General features: G+C 41.8%; 2 protein-coding genes across 2 annotated transcripts in view; both read right to left on the bottom strand.

Annotated features, from left to right (window-relative positions):
* Window positions 1–4,039, bottom strand: part of sos2 (son of sevenless homolog 2 (Drosophila)) — a gene marked incomplete in the record, with an annotated part of 51,252 nt that extends 47,213 nt beyond the window's left edge. Inside the window, 1 exon segment of the mRNA XM_017412781.3 lies at window positions 3,155–4,039. Coding sequence (XP_017268270.2) covers window positions 3,155–3,238 — 84 coding nt within the window.
* A 3,315-nt stretch (window positions 4,040–7,354) lies between these two features.
* l2hgdh (L-2-hydroxyglutarate dehydrogenase) overlaps window positions 7,355–16,243 on the bottom strand; it is an 11,489-nt gene continuing 2,600 nt past the window's right edge. The window contains exons 2-10 of the mRNA XM_017419024.3: window positions 15,498–15,613; window positions 14,118–14,269; window positions 12,695–12,826; window positions 12,454–12,616; window positions 12,305–12,339; window positions 10,422–10,589; window positions 10,054–10,211; window positions 9,821–9,952; window positions 7,355–9,719 (exon numbers count right to left, since the gene is read on the bottom strand). Coding sequence (XP_017274513.1) covers window positions 9,524–9,719; window positions 9,821–9,952; window positions 10,054–10,211; window positions 10,422–10,589; window positions 12,305–12,339; window positions 12,454–12,616; window positions 12,695–12,826; window positions 14,118–14,269; window positions 15,498–15,613 — 1,252 coding nt within the window. The 3' untranslated portion in view covers window positions 7,355–9,523. The remainder of the gene's footprint in view (window positions 9,720–9,820; window positions 9,953–10,053; window positions 10,212–10,421; window positions 10,590–12,304; window positions 12,340–12,453; window positions 12,617–12,694; window positions 12,827–14,117; window positions 14,270–15,497; window positions 15,614–16,243) is intronic.

Genomic DNA, 16,243 nt, shown 5'->3' with positions numbered 1-16,243 from the left:
AAGTTTTAATGTTAATCAAATAATTACTTTCTGCACAGTTCGTTAAAATCTGTTAAGTGGTTCATGAGATATTTTGCTAACAGTACAGATAAACACACTCAGACAGAAAACATCATCACCCTTTGCCTTTAGCAGCAGTCAGTGGCTATAAATCGTCAAATATTATTGAAACTTGCGGGCAGAGTTGCAAATATAATTCTCATTTCTTAGGCATTTCTTTTACTTATCAACCACCACCTGAAGATTCAAAATCTATTTTCCTGATCAAAGCCCAGTTTGCTCTCCTGGAAACGTGAAAATTTTCCAATGTTGCTTGTGAAAACGTTAAAACGTCATACGGCAATGCTGTGATTGCAACCGTTGTTTTAGACGAGACTGCGCAAGTTGTTGAACCTGCTGTACTTCCCATGCCAGGTCACTAGCTGGCGCTGTGATTTTTGTATTTTAACAACATGGCAATGCACACAGACACTTTAGTCTCAGGCATGTGAACAGCTTCATCCAGAATGCCGAATACACAAACCTTCATTTGGACCGACAATGAGGTTGGGTTTCTGCTACGCGTTACTTTAAAATATAAATCTAATAAAAACACCCAGGAAAATGTAGACTGTCGACTGACTGCAGCCATAGTGCGCATGCGCAAACACTTCTGCTTTCCAATAAATTGTGTTTTCCCACGAAACTATGCCGGAAGTTTTGAAAAACTTTCACTTTGAGACCTGGATTTAAGTTTCGGTGTCAGAGAATGCGATCGCTGTTGTCATGGAGACAAACAAAATTGTTCCGATTTCACTCAAAAAAAAACAGCGTTGTTCAAATAGGGCCGAAGTCCAGCACCATCCTGGTTTCAGCTCTGAGGACTCAATGGGTTTTTTCCTTATCCTGCTTATCTTTAACAATCTAGAAATCTGTCAGGGATGAAGTCATCCACTGAAACTCCTTTCTGAGAAGAAACCCTCTCCACCCCCCTGTGGACAGCTGTGAAAAACAGCGAGTCACAGTTTGTCAAAACCATAACAACCCCCCCACCCCCACCCCGGTCTCTGAATGACTTTCCCTCTGGCATTTGTGCAGCAAGTTGAGACAATGGCAGAACAACAGAACCCACCACCTGCTTTCTCACCTGACTCATCACATTATTTCTGAAGGAACACCAACAACTGAACCGCCACTGAAGGAGACAATGTTTTGCCCATCTCTTTGTGTTTGTTTGTTTGTAGTGCTAGCAAAATATCTCAAGAAACCACTGGACAAACTTCAGTGAAACTCTCAAAGTAGTCATTAGATGTCCCTCTACAGCCGAATAACTTTTAGAGTTAATCTAATTAAATTTTTCTGCCACGGCTAAACGACAAAAGCAACACAAAATGGCAAAAATTTTGTCTATTTTACAGATCCAGAGCTAAGATTTGGTGTGGTAGTAGCTGAGAGTCAATCACAACACATACTCTGAGTGTGGCAACTCACAAAATTGGATGAGATGGCGCATAACGTTATTTTCAAGGTTTGACCAAAACGGCTACAAGTCCGTCATTTCTTAACGTAAGATGATCTTAGTTTGAAACTCTAGCATGAAAGGCAACGGGAGATATGCATTCCTCCAAGAAATGCTAGACCTTTAATCGCCTATGCATCTTCAGGGTGACTGGAATCCTTCAATTCAAAAACAATATTTTAGGACAGTTTTTGAATAAATTTCACCGATATCAAGTTCAACGGTTATTGAAAAAAAAATACTGAAAACTGATGCCTTTAAACTTTTTTTTTAAGCTTTATAACAGATTAGACATTTGAAACACTTAAGAACAGCCTGATAGGCAAACAAACAAAGAACAACCAGACTTGTCTCGTGCTGAGAATAAACGCTCAGCATCTCCCNCCCCCCCAAAAAAAAAAAAATCTATTTTAGGAACACAAATATTTATCTAACTATGCCCCTTTCCAAAAATGGTTCTCAGCTGATAAGTCTCTAATTTACTAACTGTCTTGTGTATAAGGAAAGCATGAACATGTGGTTTTTGATAGGATACTCTGCGGAGTTCAATTCCTTAAATAAATGGCATTCCTTTGGGGTTTTTTATTATTATTTTCAGAGGATGGGTTTCCTCTTGTAACTCACGGAGTACGACTGGAGAAGAGTAAAGTAAGAGTAAATGGCCAGGATGAGGAGCAGAACAACAACACTTGTTGCAGTTTTAGTGAGTTTTTAAACCACCTAAATGTAAACAGATCACCAACACAGTTCACTGTGCCGTCCTGATATTATGCGCTTGCATCTTTGGACGATATGCAACAACCAGAAACGGCTTTCCTTTCCCACCTCTCTGACCCAGTGACTGATACGAGCTACATCCATACACAAAGCTGGATCTGAAAACAGAAACTGGACTTTGTGATGACAGGGTGAAGCCAAGAATTGCAAGAAAAAAAAGAAAAGGACCGTAAAAAAAAAGGAACTGATACAGTTCAGTCCTGCTGACCAACAACCTTAGGTTTAACTTATTATTTTCTTGAAAGAATGATTAAAAAAAAAAAAGTATGACTTCGCATTTCTTTGGAAAAGGGACGACACACGTCCTGGAAGTAAAGCAAACACGGTAAGAAACAAATAAAGTGTCTGGAAGCAACACATATCCCATAAAGGTGTTTCACAATGGGCTAAGTAAAGATTTGGTGGTATTTAATCTCCACCGAGCATGTTATTAACACACCATAAAACTGTGTAACACTGCTCACATAGCAGATTACTGTAAAGACATTAAACAACTTCTTCAAAATAAGTGTGTGTGTGATGCAGGGGTGGTCTTTAAAGGGAACTTAAGTGATGAAACTTGAATAAAACACACATGAGAAATTTCAGCAACCAACCACAGAGGATGAAGTCAGCAGTTTCAATATCTCCATAAATCCACAAGTTTAGTCCACAAAAACATATAGTTTTTGATTAAATTGACCATAAAGTAAGGACTCTGTCTGGACCAAAACTTCGGGGTTTTCTAATTAAACTACAATGGAGACATGTCAACAAAGATTTAACCTAATAAACCAATACTCTAGCCCCAAACCAATGCTACTTAGCCAAGTATGGGTGTTTTGAAACAGCTTGTACAGAGGTTAAAGTTCCGGTAAGGGTTAAAGAGTGTGGTCGTACCTTTCGTAAAGCTTGCACGAAGAGGCCTCTCCATTTGTGATTGTTATCGTCACTTGGAAAGTCATAGATCTGCTGGGGCTGCATTGCTGTAGCGGCTCCTGGCGTTGCCGTGGTCCGGGCCGAACTGTCAGCATCGGCCCCAGATAGAGAGTCTTTATGGGTGGGTCAGTCCGGGGCAGGCACGGTGGGGAAAGTTGCACTCGTTTGTTTACAAATGGGAAGAATGGAGCTGAACCACACTGCGAGTCCGATGTCGAGTCCGGTGTAACAACAAAAAGACAGCTTAAAAAAATAAAGAAAATAAGCACATGTAGCAATAAAGTTAACTCGCTGGCTTGGCGGCTAATGCTAGCTAGCCTGCTGCTGTAAACACGGAGCAGCGGCTAACTAGAAAAAAGCTAACGGCTAACAACAATGTTGCTCTGTTGTACTTGTTTTGCTAAAAACTACAAGCAGGCACATTTGGGTCAGTGTTACGCCAAGAAACGGGAGCCTAACCTGCTGCCAGCAATCTACAGCTACGAGTTACGTTTGGTTATTTGCTACCTAAACACCTGTAACCTTAGTAAGCTAGCCGAGCGGCTAACTTGGTGCTACAGCTACAGGCTTTCTGCTGGCCTCGATGCGCTCCGTCTTCTTACGCTGTGGCACACGACCCGTTCAGCTCCAAACAAGGCACACTTTTTCCCGTCGCCGCTCGCTCCAAGTCATCGCAGCTGCCGGACGCTACATCCAAGGTTTGTCCTCCAGAAGCAGCGGGCGGTCCAAGGCATGTCGGTGGGCAGAGCAGCTGAGGAGCTAGTCGACGTGTTGTTTTTTTTTTTGGTTTGAAAAAGTCGAGGGATGTTCGTACCAACTCTCCGCTGCCTGTCTGCTGCTCTCTCCCTGCGCTGCCTGCGCGTCCAGGCACGCACGCACGCTGCGTAATTTTACACACACACTGTCTCGTTACACACTTTTTAGGAATAATTTCTCAGTTCCAATGAAACAGGGTTAAGTGTGAAGTACTAAATAAGTCAAATTCAGTGAATCTTTTAAATATTTTCTTGTTCTTTGGAAGTCTGGACTACATTGAACCAAGCCCATAAGCAAGCAGGCGACATTAATAAAACAAAAATAAACCCTTTTATTTCCATGCTACACTGCAAGAAAGACCACCAGAAACCCTGAGGCCAGCTGACTGTACTAACATCACTTAATTTAGACATTTTGTGCACACAGTGAGGCTCATAAACTGCATATGTTGCTGTGATTCTGCCTTCTAGTGGAGAAAGTGCAGAAATGTCAACAACTGATGGGAAGGTCAGATCAGTGGTCGCCAAAGCTGGGGTTGGGACCCCGCTTAGGGTCACGAAACGCCAAGTGCAGGGTTTACAGTAATTAAATTCATTGTAAACATGACTGCCATGAGCATTTTTATCCTCAAATGTAGCAAAGACTGTAAATATAATGGTCATAAATGCATAAAAATGTATGTCACCTGTGCTGGCACAATGAGTCAGAATGACATTTACACGGAATGTAAAAATTTAATTTGTGCAAAAATGAGTCCATAAACATACCACCAGTAACTAAAAAAGCATACACTCTACCTTTAAATCAAAGTTTTCTAACAGGTATGTCTTCAGAAATAATCCTTTTAATTTACATTGAAATTCACCATTTGTCTCTGCTGACTGCCTTAATGCCAGGAAATCCCTTCCTATAATGTTAGGCCTCATTGTGAAGCTCAGGGATTCCCCGTTTGAAGTACAGGGCTGGGATTCCCAATGAAATCACTCCAGACCAATAAAATAATGAGTTTTCAAACCATAATCTCATAAACCAAACCAGCCTGTTGCCAGGCCAAGTGAAAAATCACCAAATTTCAACAAGCTACGTATCAATTTGAACCTTTTAAGATGGAGAATTTGAAAATAATAATAACTCAATATTGAAATCGTCACCGTGAGTCAGTTTGCCAGGACGGGTCACATACAGTATCATGTTTGATGAGGCCCTTTGTTGAATCACTTATTACCAGAAGACTTCTGGAGAACTCCCCTGCGGTAAGGCGTGCTTCATGGGAGCTCTGCAGGAATGTGATTATTATCTATTTTAATTAACACCTAAAGTCTGTGCATCGCTTGCCAAGGCTGCATGTTCGAAGAGTCATCAAAACCTTGGTGTTGACTGAGCCATATCGGAATAAATGTAAAGTCTTTGGGCAAAAAGCTAATCTGACGGGACTGGCCAAGGGAGGCCGAACCTCCAGACCTGAGATTTGGAGTTCCCAGAGAAGCTAGATGCTAATGAAGAGATGCTACAGGTCACCGAGGTAATGATAGGTGACCTACGAGCTGAAACTATCACCAAACTTTAGTCAGTGATATTAGAGTCAGTTAAGAAGGAAGTGGCGGCTGCTCTAAAACGACTGAAAGAAAAAGCTGCTCTGCAAAACAGAATTAATTGTGGTCTCGAGAGTGCAACTAATGAGCTAAACAATTCAGTCCAACGCAGTAAAGTTTTGCACCATCAACCCCATCTTGATGCTCACACGATTCACTTGCAAGAGACTCATTTAAGGGATGTAGACCACAGCAGACTGAAGAGGAGCTGGGTTAGATAGATGCAGCTTTCATCCTTTTCCAGCAAATCAAGAGGTGTTATTTTTATACAGAGAAATATTCCCTTTGTTCATGTTAAAACAATTTCTGATTCGACAGTCCAGGGGCACATTTATGATGTAAAAGTGGCTCTTGTGAATATATATCCTCCCAACTGGGATGATGACTTTTTTAGATGTGTTTTCTCAATGCTGCCAGATTTGACTATGATTTGATTATAAGAGGGGATTTTAACTGCCTGTAATGGACTTGTGACCTGTCCAGGGTGTCCCCCGCCTCTCACACAGTGACTGCTGGAGACAGGCACCAGCTCCTCGCGAATGAAGAAGGAGGTAAAGCAAATGGATGGGTTTTAACTGCTTGGTGGACCTTTTTTTAAACCGCTTCTCCTCCACTTCTGCTCTTCAATCAAAGTCAGCCAAAGTGACTGAAACCCTTATAAAATAATTGAATGTTGTAGATCCCTGGCTCATTTTAAATCCAGATAAGAGACAATATGTCAGGTTTGTATTGGACTGAACCCAGAATGCAGGCAAACTCAAGGAGCTGCAAAGAATGACTAATTTACTAAAGAAAAACAAAAGGCTCCTCAGTGAATCGCCACCTTATCGTGGTGGAGATGTTAGTTTGCCTGAATGATCCTGTGAGCTGTGCGGTCAGGGGCAATTTCCCCCAGTAGAGTCTACAACGGCAGATTGGTCCTAGGTGACAGGCCAAACAAAGAGCGGTTCAAAAAGACTTGTATGGACAAAAGACAGCCAGAAACTTGTCCCTCGCCAGGACGTGGGTTACCGGGGCCTCACCTTGGAGCCAGGCTTGGGGGAGGGGCTTGTCAGTGAGCACCTGACGGACATACATAAATACATCACACACACACACACACACACTCAACGCCCACTTTATTAGGTACACTTTGCTAGTATGGAATTTGACCTTGGGCTACTGTTGCCTTTCTGCCCATTCTCCTCTGACATTAACAAGTCTTTTTTTTTGTCCACACAAATGCCGTTCACTGGATATTTTCTCCTCTTTGGACCATTCTCTTTAAACACTGGAGACGGTTGTGTGTAAAAATTCCAGCAGATCAGCAGTTTCCGAAATACTCAGACCAACCCGTCTGGCACCAACAGTCACGCCACATTTAAAGTCACTTAAATTTGTTTTCTTCTATATTCTGCTCCCCGGTTGGGATTTTCATCAAGTCGTTGAGTTGTTCCCCTGTGATTGGCTGATTAGCCATTTGTGTTAACAAGCAATGGAACAAGTGTACCTAATAAAGTGGCCGGTGAGTGTGTATACATACATATATACACATGTGCACATCAACCTAATTCAAGATGGCCACTACAGCTAATAAAGCCTAGCATACACAAAATGACTATAACTCAAATAATTTTAGATATTGAGCTAAAATGTAATTTAATAGTAGCTAAGAGTCATTTCCAATTAATACTCTCATCCAAGCTCTACCAAATCATAATTTTAATATTACGGTTTGACTAAAGTGAGTACAACTCTGTCATTTTTCAAAACAAAATGATCTGAATGAAAGGCAATGTGTTAATTAGCAACATTCATATACTTCAGCCATATGTTCAGTATCACGAGTCTCTGTAACTTTTATTTTGTGGGTTGAAAGCAAAAAAGTTTGGGAACTACTGGGTTTAATAACTTCTATCAAAACTACAAACTTTATAAACAGAAAATTCGACTAGATCTGTAATCTTTGCAACTTGGATAAAGGAGTTTTTTAGCCCTATATGTATTAGTACCTTAGATTTAACATGCCAAAAATACACATTTAAAGGCAATAATGGCACAAACCTCAGATGAGTCATTTGTTTTATATATAGTTATGAAGAAAAAGTGTTAATTTGTCAGTAAGAAGTAGGGAAAAATAAATTTTACATCTGAACAGTTGAAGCAGCATTGAAATATGAAGTCAACACAAAAATCAAATAAAAAAACATAAAAAAAGGCTCACAAAACACTCAAAATTGCTCTATTTAGTCTATTTTTTAACACATTAAAAAAGTGTTTCTAAATTAAGCATTCTGTGGAAAGGACTGTTATATGAGGCACTTCATCAGTCCGCGATGCTTCCATTCACAGTAACTAAAGAAGGAACAGAAAAAGTACAAAAATAAATTTAAAGAGGCTCATTTATATTCCAAAATTTCCTGGTACCCTTACAGCTCATTGAGATAATACTTTATTGCTCTGTGGTTCAGTTAAAAGCAATTGTCTAATATATATCTGTATGTCTTTAGTATGTGATAAACCAAAACATGTGACAAGAAAAGATTTGCTGTTTATTTTACAAAGATGCGCTAAACTTAACACGGACAGATTTGTTGGTACCCTCAAGGAGACGATTAATATTTGCGTCATATTCAGCGTATTTAACGGGAACAAACAGCCACTGGGTAGTTTGGTTTGGTTGTGTTCGCCACACTGAACATGGAGCAGAGAAAGCAAAGCTGAGAGCAGCTCAGGAAGAAGATTATAGAGATCCATGTTAAAGGTAAAGAAGCTTCATGTTCCTCTGACCACAGCTGTCCATTTAAAAAGTAGAAGGTTCAGGGGACTGAAGCCAAGCAGGTTGATCAGACAGATGGAGCGAATGGTAGAAAAAGAGCCGAGGTCAAGGTACATCAGTCTGATCAATGGACTCCACATAAGAAGTTCAGGAGGTTTCACTAATGACAGAAAAACACCAAAGTTTCTGGGACTGATGAGACAAAACTGGAACGTTACAGTCGGTCACATCAGCTCTATGTTTTAAAAAGGAAAAATTAGGCTTTCGAAGAAAACACCAAACCTACTGTGAAACATGGAGGGGGGCCCGGTTTGTTTCGGGCTGCTTTGCTGCATTTGGCACGGGAAACTTTGAATCAGTGCAGGGAGAAAATGAAGCCTGAAGACGACCTGGAGTGAAACATAATGCCCAGTGTCAGAAAGCTCAGCCTCAGTCGCAGGTGATGGGTCCTTCAGCATGATAATGATGCTAAACTCACAGCTACAAGCATCGAGAATGGATGAGAACAAAAACACTGGACTGTTTGAAAATGACTCTCAATGAGCCCAGATCCAAATCCTGCTGGACATCTATGGAAAGATCTGATCTGCAGCGGGGAGACGCCATCCTTCAAACCGGAGACAGATTGAGCGGTGTGCTCAGGAAGAGTGACCTAAACTACCTGTTGGTAAATGCAGACACCTCATTGTGAATTACAGAGGTCGCTTGTTGGCAGAGATTACAGCAAAAGGTACTACTAAATCTGAAATTAAGGCTACTATCTATGTCCATGCTATTTTCATTTGATTTATATGAAATAATCAACTGAATCAATAATCAAAAGCAAAGTCTGACTTGTGTTAAATATGGAATAAACAACCAGAGATACCATCAAACTTCTGTCAGTTTCAAGTTATTTTAGAGATAGTTGTTTTGTTGATTTTTGTAGAAGGGTACCAACAAATTTGTCTTTGTCTGTTTTTGCTAAAACTCTCATAATGTGCTTTATATTTGGAAAGTAATGTAGTGCAAATCATGAATCTTTACAGTGATACGAGGCAGTAAACGTTTTTTTTTGCAACCTGATATGGCACTTAAGTGACAACAGTCATTAAAAAAAGATACTTTCCCTAAATAAATTAAGGCCTGACATGTATTAAAATGTCTCTGAGTGCCGACAGCTGAAAGCTGGATACAGTTTCGCTCGGCGACATCGACCTGGATGTTTCCTCGCTGGTCGCCGCGTCACAGGTCGAATCGGCTCTCCACCTCATCTGCTATCATTTCAGCGATAGCGAGGGAGGAGGTGGCTGCCGGCGAGGGAGCGTTCCGCACATGGAGCACCCGGCTGCCCACGTCTCCAACTCCGCCGTCGAACACAAAGTCGTCCACAAGGTTTCCGTCGTGATCGAGGGCCTGAGCTCGAACTCCCGCAGGACCCCTGGGCAGGGAACAACCAGGTTCACAGGAGGTCAGAAGGTGACAGCTATAGTGATTTGGAACACCTGATAGCATCAATAATTATTTGTGTTATTTCTGTACCTAAGCACATCATTTAGGGACAGCTCAGGGATGAACTTCCGCAGGATTTTAACCTGTGCACCAGTGAAAACACCTCTATACATCTCTCCAATGCCATAAGTTACATTCCTAAATATCAGCTTCTGAAGGCCTCTGCAAGGGGAAAGGAAAAAGTTTACATTTGATGTCACGAACGCCACAAAACAACAACCCAACGACAGTGCACTGTGTTTGGAAATGTCACAGTAACACACCTGAAGGACAGCGCATCTGCAAAGTCCTGGGCATTGAAGTCGTACATTTTGTAACCTTCTCTCTTGAAGGCAAGAACTGCATTGGGGCCGAGCCAGACGCTGCCGTCCATCCTTGGGGTGAAGTGAACTCCGAGGAATGGGAAGCGGGGGTCAGGAACCTGATGAAGGTGTCACAGAAATCATCAAAAAATAAAATAAAAAGGCTGATTCACTCAGAGCAACAAATCCTGTTTCTAGAAATATGGAAAACTTTAATTAAAGCAGAGCTCAGTTCTTTAAAACATGACTACGTTAAATAAAATTGATCAGTTTATATATTTAGCTTTGGCATTTATGTTCAGATCAAAGTCAGCCTTCAGAAGACTTACAGGGTAGATGTTTCCTCTGACCAGATAGCATTTCTCTGGCTTCAGGACCAGATAATCTCCTCTGAATGGGACGATCCTCGGCTCCGGACTGCATCCCGATATCTGTGACAGTCTGTCTGAATACAGGCCCCCACAGGTCAGGACATATCTGCACCGCACTTCGTTACCCTGTTAAAAAAACAAACAAAAAACAATTCAAAAACTTGAAACATTTGCAGTGTGAAGGCTGAGTGCTGAACGACAGTGCTGTTAAAGAGGCTGGAACTGGGAGGCTTCTGGTGAATATGCATGGACATTTCCAGCTCTGCGGGAATGTGATTATATAATATTTTATTATTAACACTTAAAGTCTGTCCATCGCTTGCCACGGCTACATGTTTGATGAGTTGGAACCTCTCTGTCCTCTGAGTCGTATCTGGATCAGGGTATCTGCCGAAATCGGCCCATCAAATTTAATGCTTTTTAATGCCAATTCAGTGAATGCATTAACTATTACACGTCTATTTGTTTTGTTTTACAGACGAAGATTAAGTCACGTGCCTTAGTCTGCAAGCTCTTCCTTCCAATTCTAACTTGGTTGGGCAGGAAGGGCACCTGGTGTAAAACTATTTCCTTGCTCGCTGTGGCGACCCCTGAACAAGGGAGCAGCTGAAAGAACTTACCTTACCTAGTGATTCTCTTTGTGGTTAACTAATTTTTGAACTAAATGCAAAGTTGCTGTGCGTCATCATCGATCTGTAATAAATCTGTTTGTTGTTGTTTAACGCTGTGATGTCAGATTCTACATCGAGCTCCTTATACTAAAGCCAGATTTGCAGAAACATTTGACACAGTGTCCTCTCTGCGTGAACAATGCCAACAGGCCACACACAAATTACTCACGTTTTGGAGCTGTCCCTCCATGAAGACATTCGAATTTGAAATTTTTCTTACGTTATCTAATGTAAACAATAAATGGACTGTACTTATATAGCCACTTTCTAGCCAATCAGGCCACTCAAAGCGCTTTACAACCCAATCTGTGCCCTCATTTACCCATCCACACACATTCATACAATCTCTACTACACTCATCTGAATAAATCATTCTATGGAGACTACTCAGTGCTTTAAACTCCATTCGATGAGGCACACAGCAGAGGCAGTGAGGGGTTCAAGGTCTCACCCAGAGACACTTCAACATGTGGCTCCTGCCAGGAATCGAACCTCCAACTCTCTCATTGGAGGACGACTGCTCTGACCACAGCTGCCTCAATGTAACTGGAGAGGATCTCGCTGCTAATGTTTTAAATCTCCAGCTAAAACAAAGACTTAAACTTGGAAAAAATGAAAAATAAAAAATCAGACTGACTTCGGCCAGTAAGGCTGTATCATTTGATATATTTTGGGGTCCCTTTCTGTCCTGTCTGAGGTGCAGATGTTGTGTTAGGGGTGGTGCCACAGTGTGTGTGTGTGTGTGTGTGTGTCGGGGGGGGGTTGTACTTGAAGTATTAAAGTTAAAACAATAGCATAAAAGCTAAAATTATAAAAACTAAGATTAAAACAACCAGAAGAATAGCTAAAAATCTACAATTAGCAGACAAATAGCTAAAAGTTAAAACCAGCTAAACAGTAGCTAAAAGCCAAAATTTGCAAAATAGCTAAAAGCTAACTCTAGCAAAACAGCAGCTAAAAATAAAGTCAGTATGCTGAAGAATGTTTTTAATAACGACAATAAATTTGTGATTTATTGCCCAGCCTTAGTTTTGATACCCGAACAGCTGAAAGTATGCTGAAGTAGTTTAGAGTCCAAACAACCTACAGAAGAAACTTTGAACAGAAAGATAATGGACTGTCAGAAACAACAGGATGCATTTTAAAAGCTGCAATGCTTCTAAATCTCACCTTTTTGTCTGTGATAGAAATGGGATATTTTATTCCTAAAAAAAGAATAATGTGGAAAACAAGTTGGATACGTGAACACTGGAACAAAAAAACATACAGATGTTATTTAAATCCTGACTGTGCTGGGATTTGTAAAAGCAGTTTCTTACCTTCGGCGCTCCCAGCCGGGCTCTCTTTGACCGTGGAAATGTCACTGACCTCGTATTCAGTTACCACTGTGCCGCCTGCCTCCTCAAAGTCTGAGCCGTACCTGAGAGCCACCGCCCTCCAGTCTACAATGCCAGTGTAGGGCGAATCCAAGGCCATGATCCCCTGGAGATTTGACATTTCATTAGCCTCTCCTGACACGCTGCTTTTTGTACAAAAAGGAAAAAAAAAAGCGTCTTTTACCCTGCAGTAGGGCTCTCGCTCTCTGATCCCCTTGGCATCGACAATGCTGAGGTCCCGCACATTGTTCTTCATGCCGCGGTCGTACAGAGCTTTCAGTCTGGGAATCTCTTCCTGCTCCACAGCGACAATTAGCTGCCAGGAAAAACAGAATAAGATCCAGCTTAACAGAATAAAAGAGTGTGAATGCTGAGAACTGATTGAGTTTGTTGAAATGTCTGAAATATTTGAGATACAGGGAGCAGAGGGCAGACAGAAAAAGCAGAGACATATAGATGTGCACAAGGGGAAGTCATGAAAACTAAAAGAACTCATAAAGGAACATAAAAAGACAAAACAGATGTAGGAGGAAACTAAACAGACACATAAGAAGACAAAAGGGATGCATGATGAGACACAAAAAGACTAAAAGGAATCACAAGGAGACTAACAGGACACATAAAGGTCAAGGATCACTCTCAGCTACTACCACATCTAATTTTAGCACAATATCTGTAAAATTCACTGAGTTCTTGACATTTTTGTGTTTCCTAAAGGCTCCGTCACACTCCATGAGAAGTCACAAAGTTGTGTGACAAAAATTGCCTCATTTTTGTTCTCGTAGCAGCTTCGTCCGCCGCTTCGTGGCACAAGGCCCGGGCCGAACTGTTTCTCACAGGGGTTTACACTAAGTATTATGTGATTGGTCAGAAGTTGTTGTGGGCGTGTTTATGAGCTTTAATGGAGTCAGTTTGCTTCTGCTGCTCCGTTAAGAAGCAGCTGGAGGCTGTTAGAAAATACAGCCGTCTTTACAGCTGTTCCAGCAAAACTTAGAAACCTGTGAACTTAAAGAGATAATCAGTTGATGAAGAACTTGTGGAAGGAGACGTCACAGTTACTGAGCACCGAGGAGACCGTGTGGAGACACAGGAGGCTCTTCGTGGCTGTGGTGGCCGGGAGGAAGTACTCCTTGACAGGGCAGAGTCGGGACACGTTCCCTTCGTTCGCTCATTATTGTGCACCGTCAAATCTGCAAACGCCAAACGGCGTGTACTGCCTCAGTCTGTTTAATAAACACGTCTGGTCGCGGTAAGGGAAGCTAAAATCTGTACAAGAACAGGAGAGCTGAGAAGCCAGGAGGAAGAAACCTGTTTAAAAGCTGCTGGAGGAGGGAGGAGCTTCCTGGGAGTTCTGATCCGAGTGTCTCGTGGACGATGAAAGGTGTGAGGGAAAACAAACGTCTCACAACCACGCGACCGCGAACTGACTTCATGACTTCTTATGAAGTCTGCTGGAGCAAAATTGGCACATAAGTGAAATCATTTGTATAGGTCTCAAATTCTTATCCACCATTTTGTTCCACGGATGTCTGTCAGCTGACCACCCAGCTCACATCATCCCCAGTAAACAGCCAATAAAACTAATCTTATCTGGTAGAAATACTGACCTTTCCACATCTCTTATAAGGGACTCCTTTCTTCTCGCAGTACTCGTAAGCTAATGTCGCTCCTCGGACACACAGCCGAGCCTTCAGCGAGCCCGGGGTGTAGTAGATCCCGCTGTGGATGACTCCACTGTTGTGGCCACTCTGGTGTGTCGCTGGCAAGACAGAAAATAAAAGCCAAGAAGTAAAAAAAAACGATGAGATGTATTGGTGACGTTGGAGGTATTAATGCTGTGTTTTACTATCGCCTGCTGCTGTTAAAGGCAGGTGATCATGTAATTACCTCTGTCTGAGTGTGTGTTAAAAACCAGAGGACACATTTTAATGAAACTCTCAGAAAGTAATCACAGGATGTACATCTAAAACTAATTAAAGATGGCCGCCACAGTTAATGTACCTAAAAGGTGGTATCTCACTGGACTGGTGCTCTTGAGACGGGTTGGAGTGAAGACTCTGTGCCGTTTTTTTATAGAAAATCTGTTTGTTCAAATTTCTGAACATTCAAGCGACAGGTTTGTGTGACTCTGTGCCTCGTGCAAGAACATTAAGAACTCTAAAAAATAAGATGAAACATTTTGAGACCCCCTCTAAGTGCCATTTGCTGGCTTTAGCCCATGCAAAAACAGCTACAACTTAGTCAATTTTCCAGATACTGAGCTAAAACTTGGTGGGGTAGTAGCTGAGAATTGTCCCCAACACATACTTTGAGCACCGACAGATTGTGCAAGATATTTGTTTATAGTTTTGGCATTTTTAATTTTGGTCTCTGTCTTAGGTCATGGGTCCTCCAACAGGATAATGACCCAAAACACAACTAAAACCACCAAGAATGGCTCAGAACCAAACATTGGACCGTTCTGAAGTGGCCTCTGAGCCCTGATCTAAATCCTGTTGAACATCTGTGGAAGGAGCTGAAACATCTGGAGAAGGAAGCCTTCAAACCTGAGACAGCTGGAGCAGCTTGTCCATGAGGAGTGGGACAAAACATCTGAGGACAGGTGCAGACGTCTCAGAGAGAGGGACAGAAATCACTGGACTGAAGGGATCGCCTCAAAAGGTTGTGCAACTAAATATTCAGGGTACCATTGTTGTTGTCAAGCCCAGAGTCATCATTTTGTTTAATAATTTAATTGGACCACAATTCAAAAGCAACGACTGATTTTCACGAGTTGATTTTCAGTATTTTAGTTTTATTCTTATTTATTCAAAAGATTTCAGTGATCTTTGTGGTTTTTCTTTTTCTTTATCAAAAGGATACAAATAAATGTATCTGCATTTGTACTTCCTAATTGGCCCTCACTGTGTAACTTGATTTAATCACTAAGAAACCCAAAACGTTCAGCTGTCCTTCTTCACTACAAAGAGCTTCAAAGGTCGACCCACCAAGTTCCTTTTCCTTCTCCAGCAGGACGAAGCTGAGCGAAGGGTGCCGCAGAATGAGCTCTCTGGCCGAGGCCAATCCCACAATGCCAGCGCCGACGACGGCCACGTCATGCGTGCTGAAAAACAGACAACAGTTCAAATACAGACCGGCTACAGCAAGTTCTAAAGAGAGAAAGTCTGAGCTCGCCGCTTCAGTGTCCAACTGGACATGTCTTAAGTGCTCCAGTTAACAATCAGTTTGCAACTACAAGAAGGATATCAGCTTTATTAAAGATTTCTTCATGGCCAGTGCTTCCAAACGGTTCACATCTCACTTGTTTTTACGTGACACTGAATGTGCAAAGAGCTGGAATAACACAAAGAACGAGGCTCCTCTGGTGAATGAACGGCATATTAAGGAATTTTGTATCAGGTCATTAAATTCAAAAAAAGTTAAAAAACAAAAACAACTGGACTTCTATTCTGTAGCCAACCAACCCACACAGATCAGTACCTTCTGTTTGACTCTCACCACCCTCTGGAACACAAACTCTCTGTCATCAGAACGCTACAGCATCGGGCCGAACACGTCCCCACGAAGACAGAAGGGAAGGAAAAGGATCAGAAGCACATCAAAAAAGCTCTCCAAACATGTGGGTATCCCAATTGGGCTTTTGTCAAGTCAGCTAGGAAATCCACTAAACACACCAGGGAACAGAACCAGGAGAAGAACAGAAGAAAGAACATTGTCATTCCTTACGTTGCTG

Source organism: Kryptolebias marmoratus, linkage group LG10, assembly GCF_001649575.2.
Source record: "Kryptolebias marmoratus isolate JLee-2015 linkage group LG10, ASM164957v2, whole genome shotgun sequence".
Lineage (NCBI taxonomy): Eukaryota > Metazoa > Chordata > Actinopteri > Cyprinodontiformes > Rivulidae > Kryptolebias > Kryptolebias marmoratus.
Note: the sequence above shows the minus strand (reverse complement) of the source record. Positions and strands in the feature narration are given on the sequence as shown.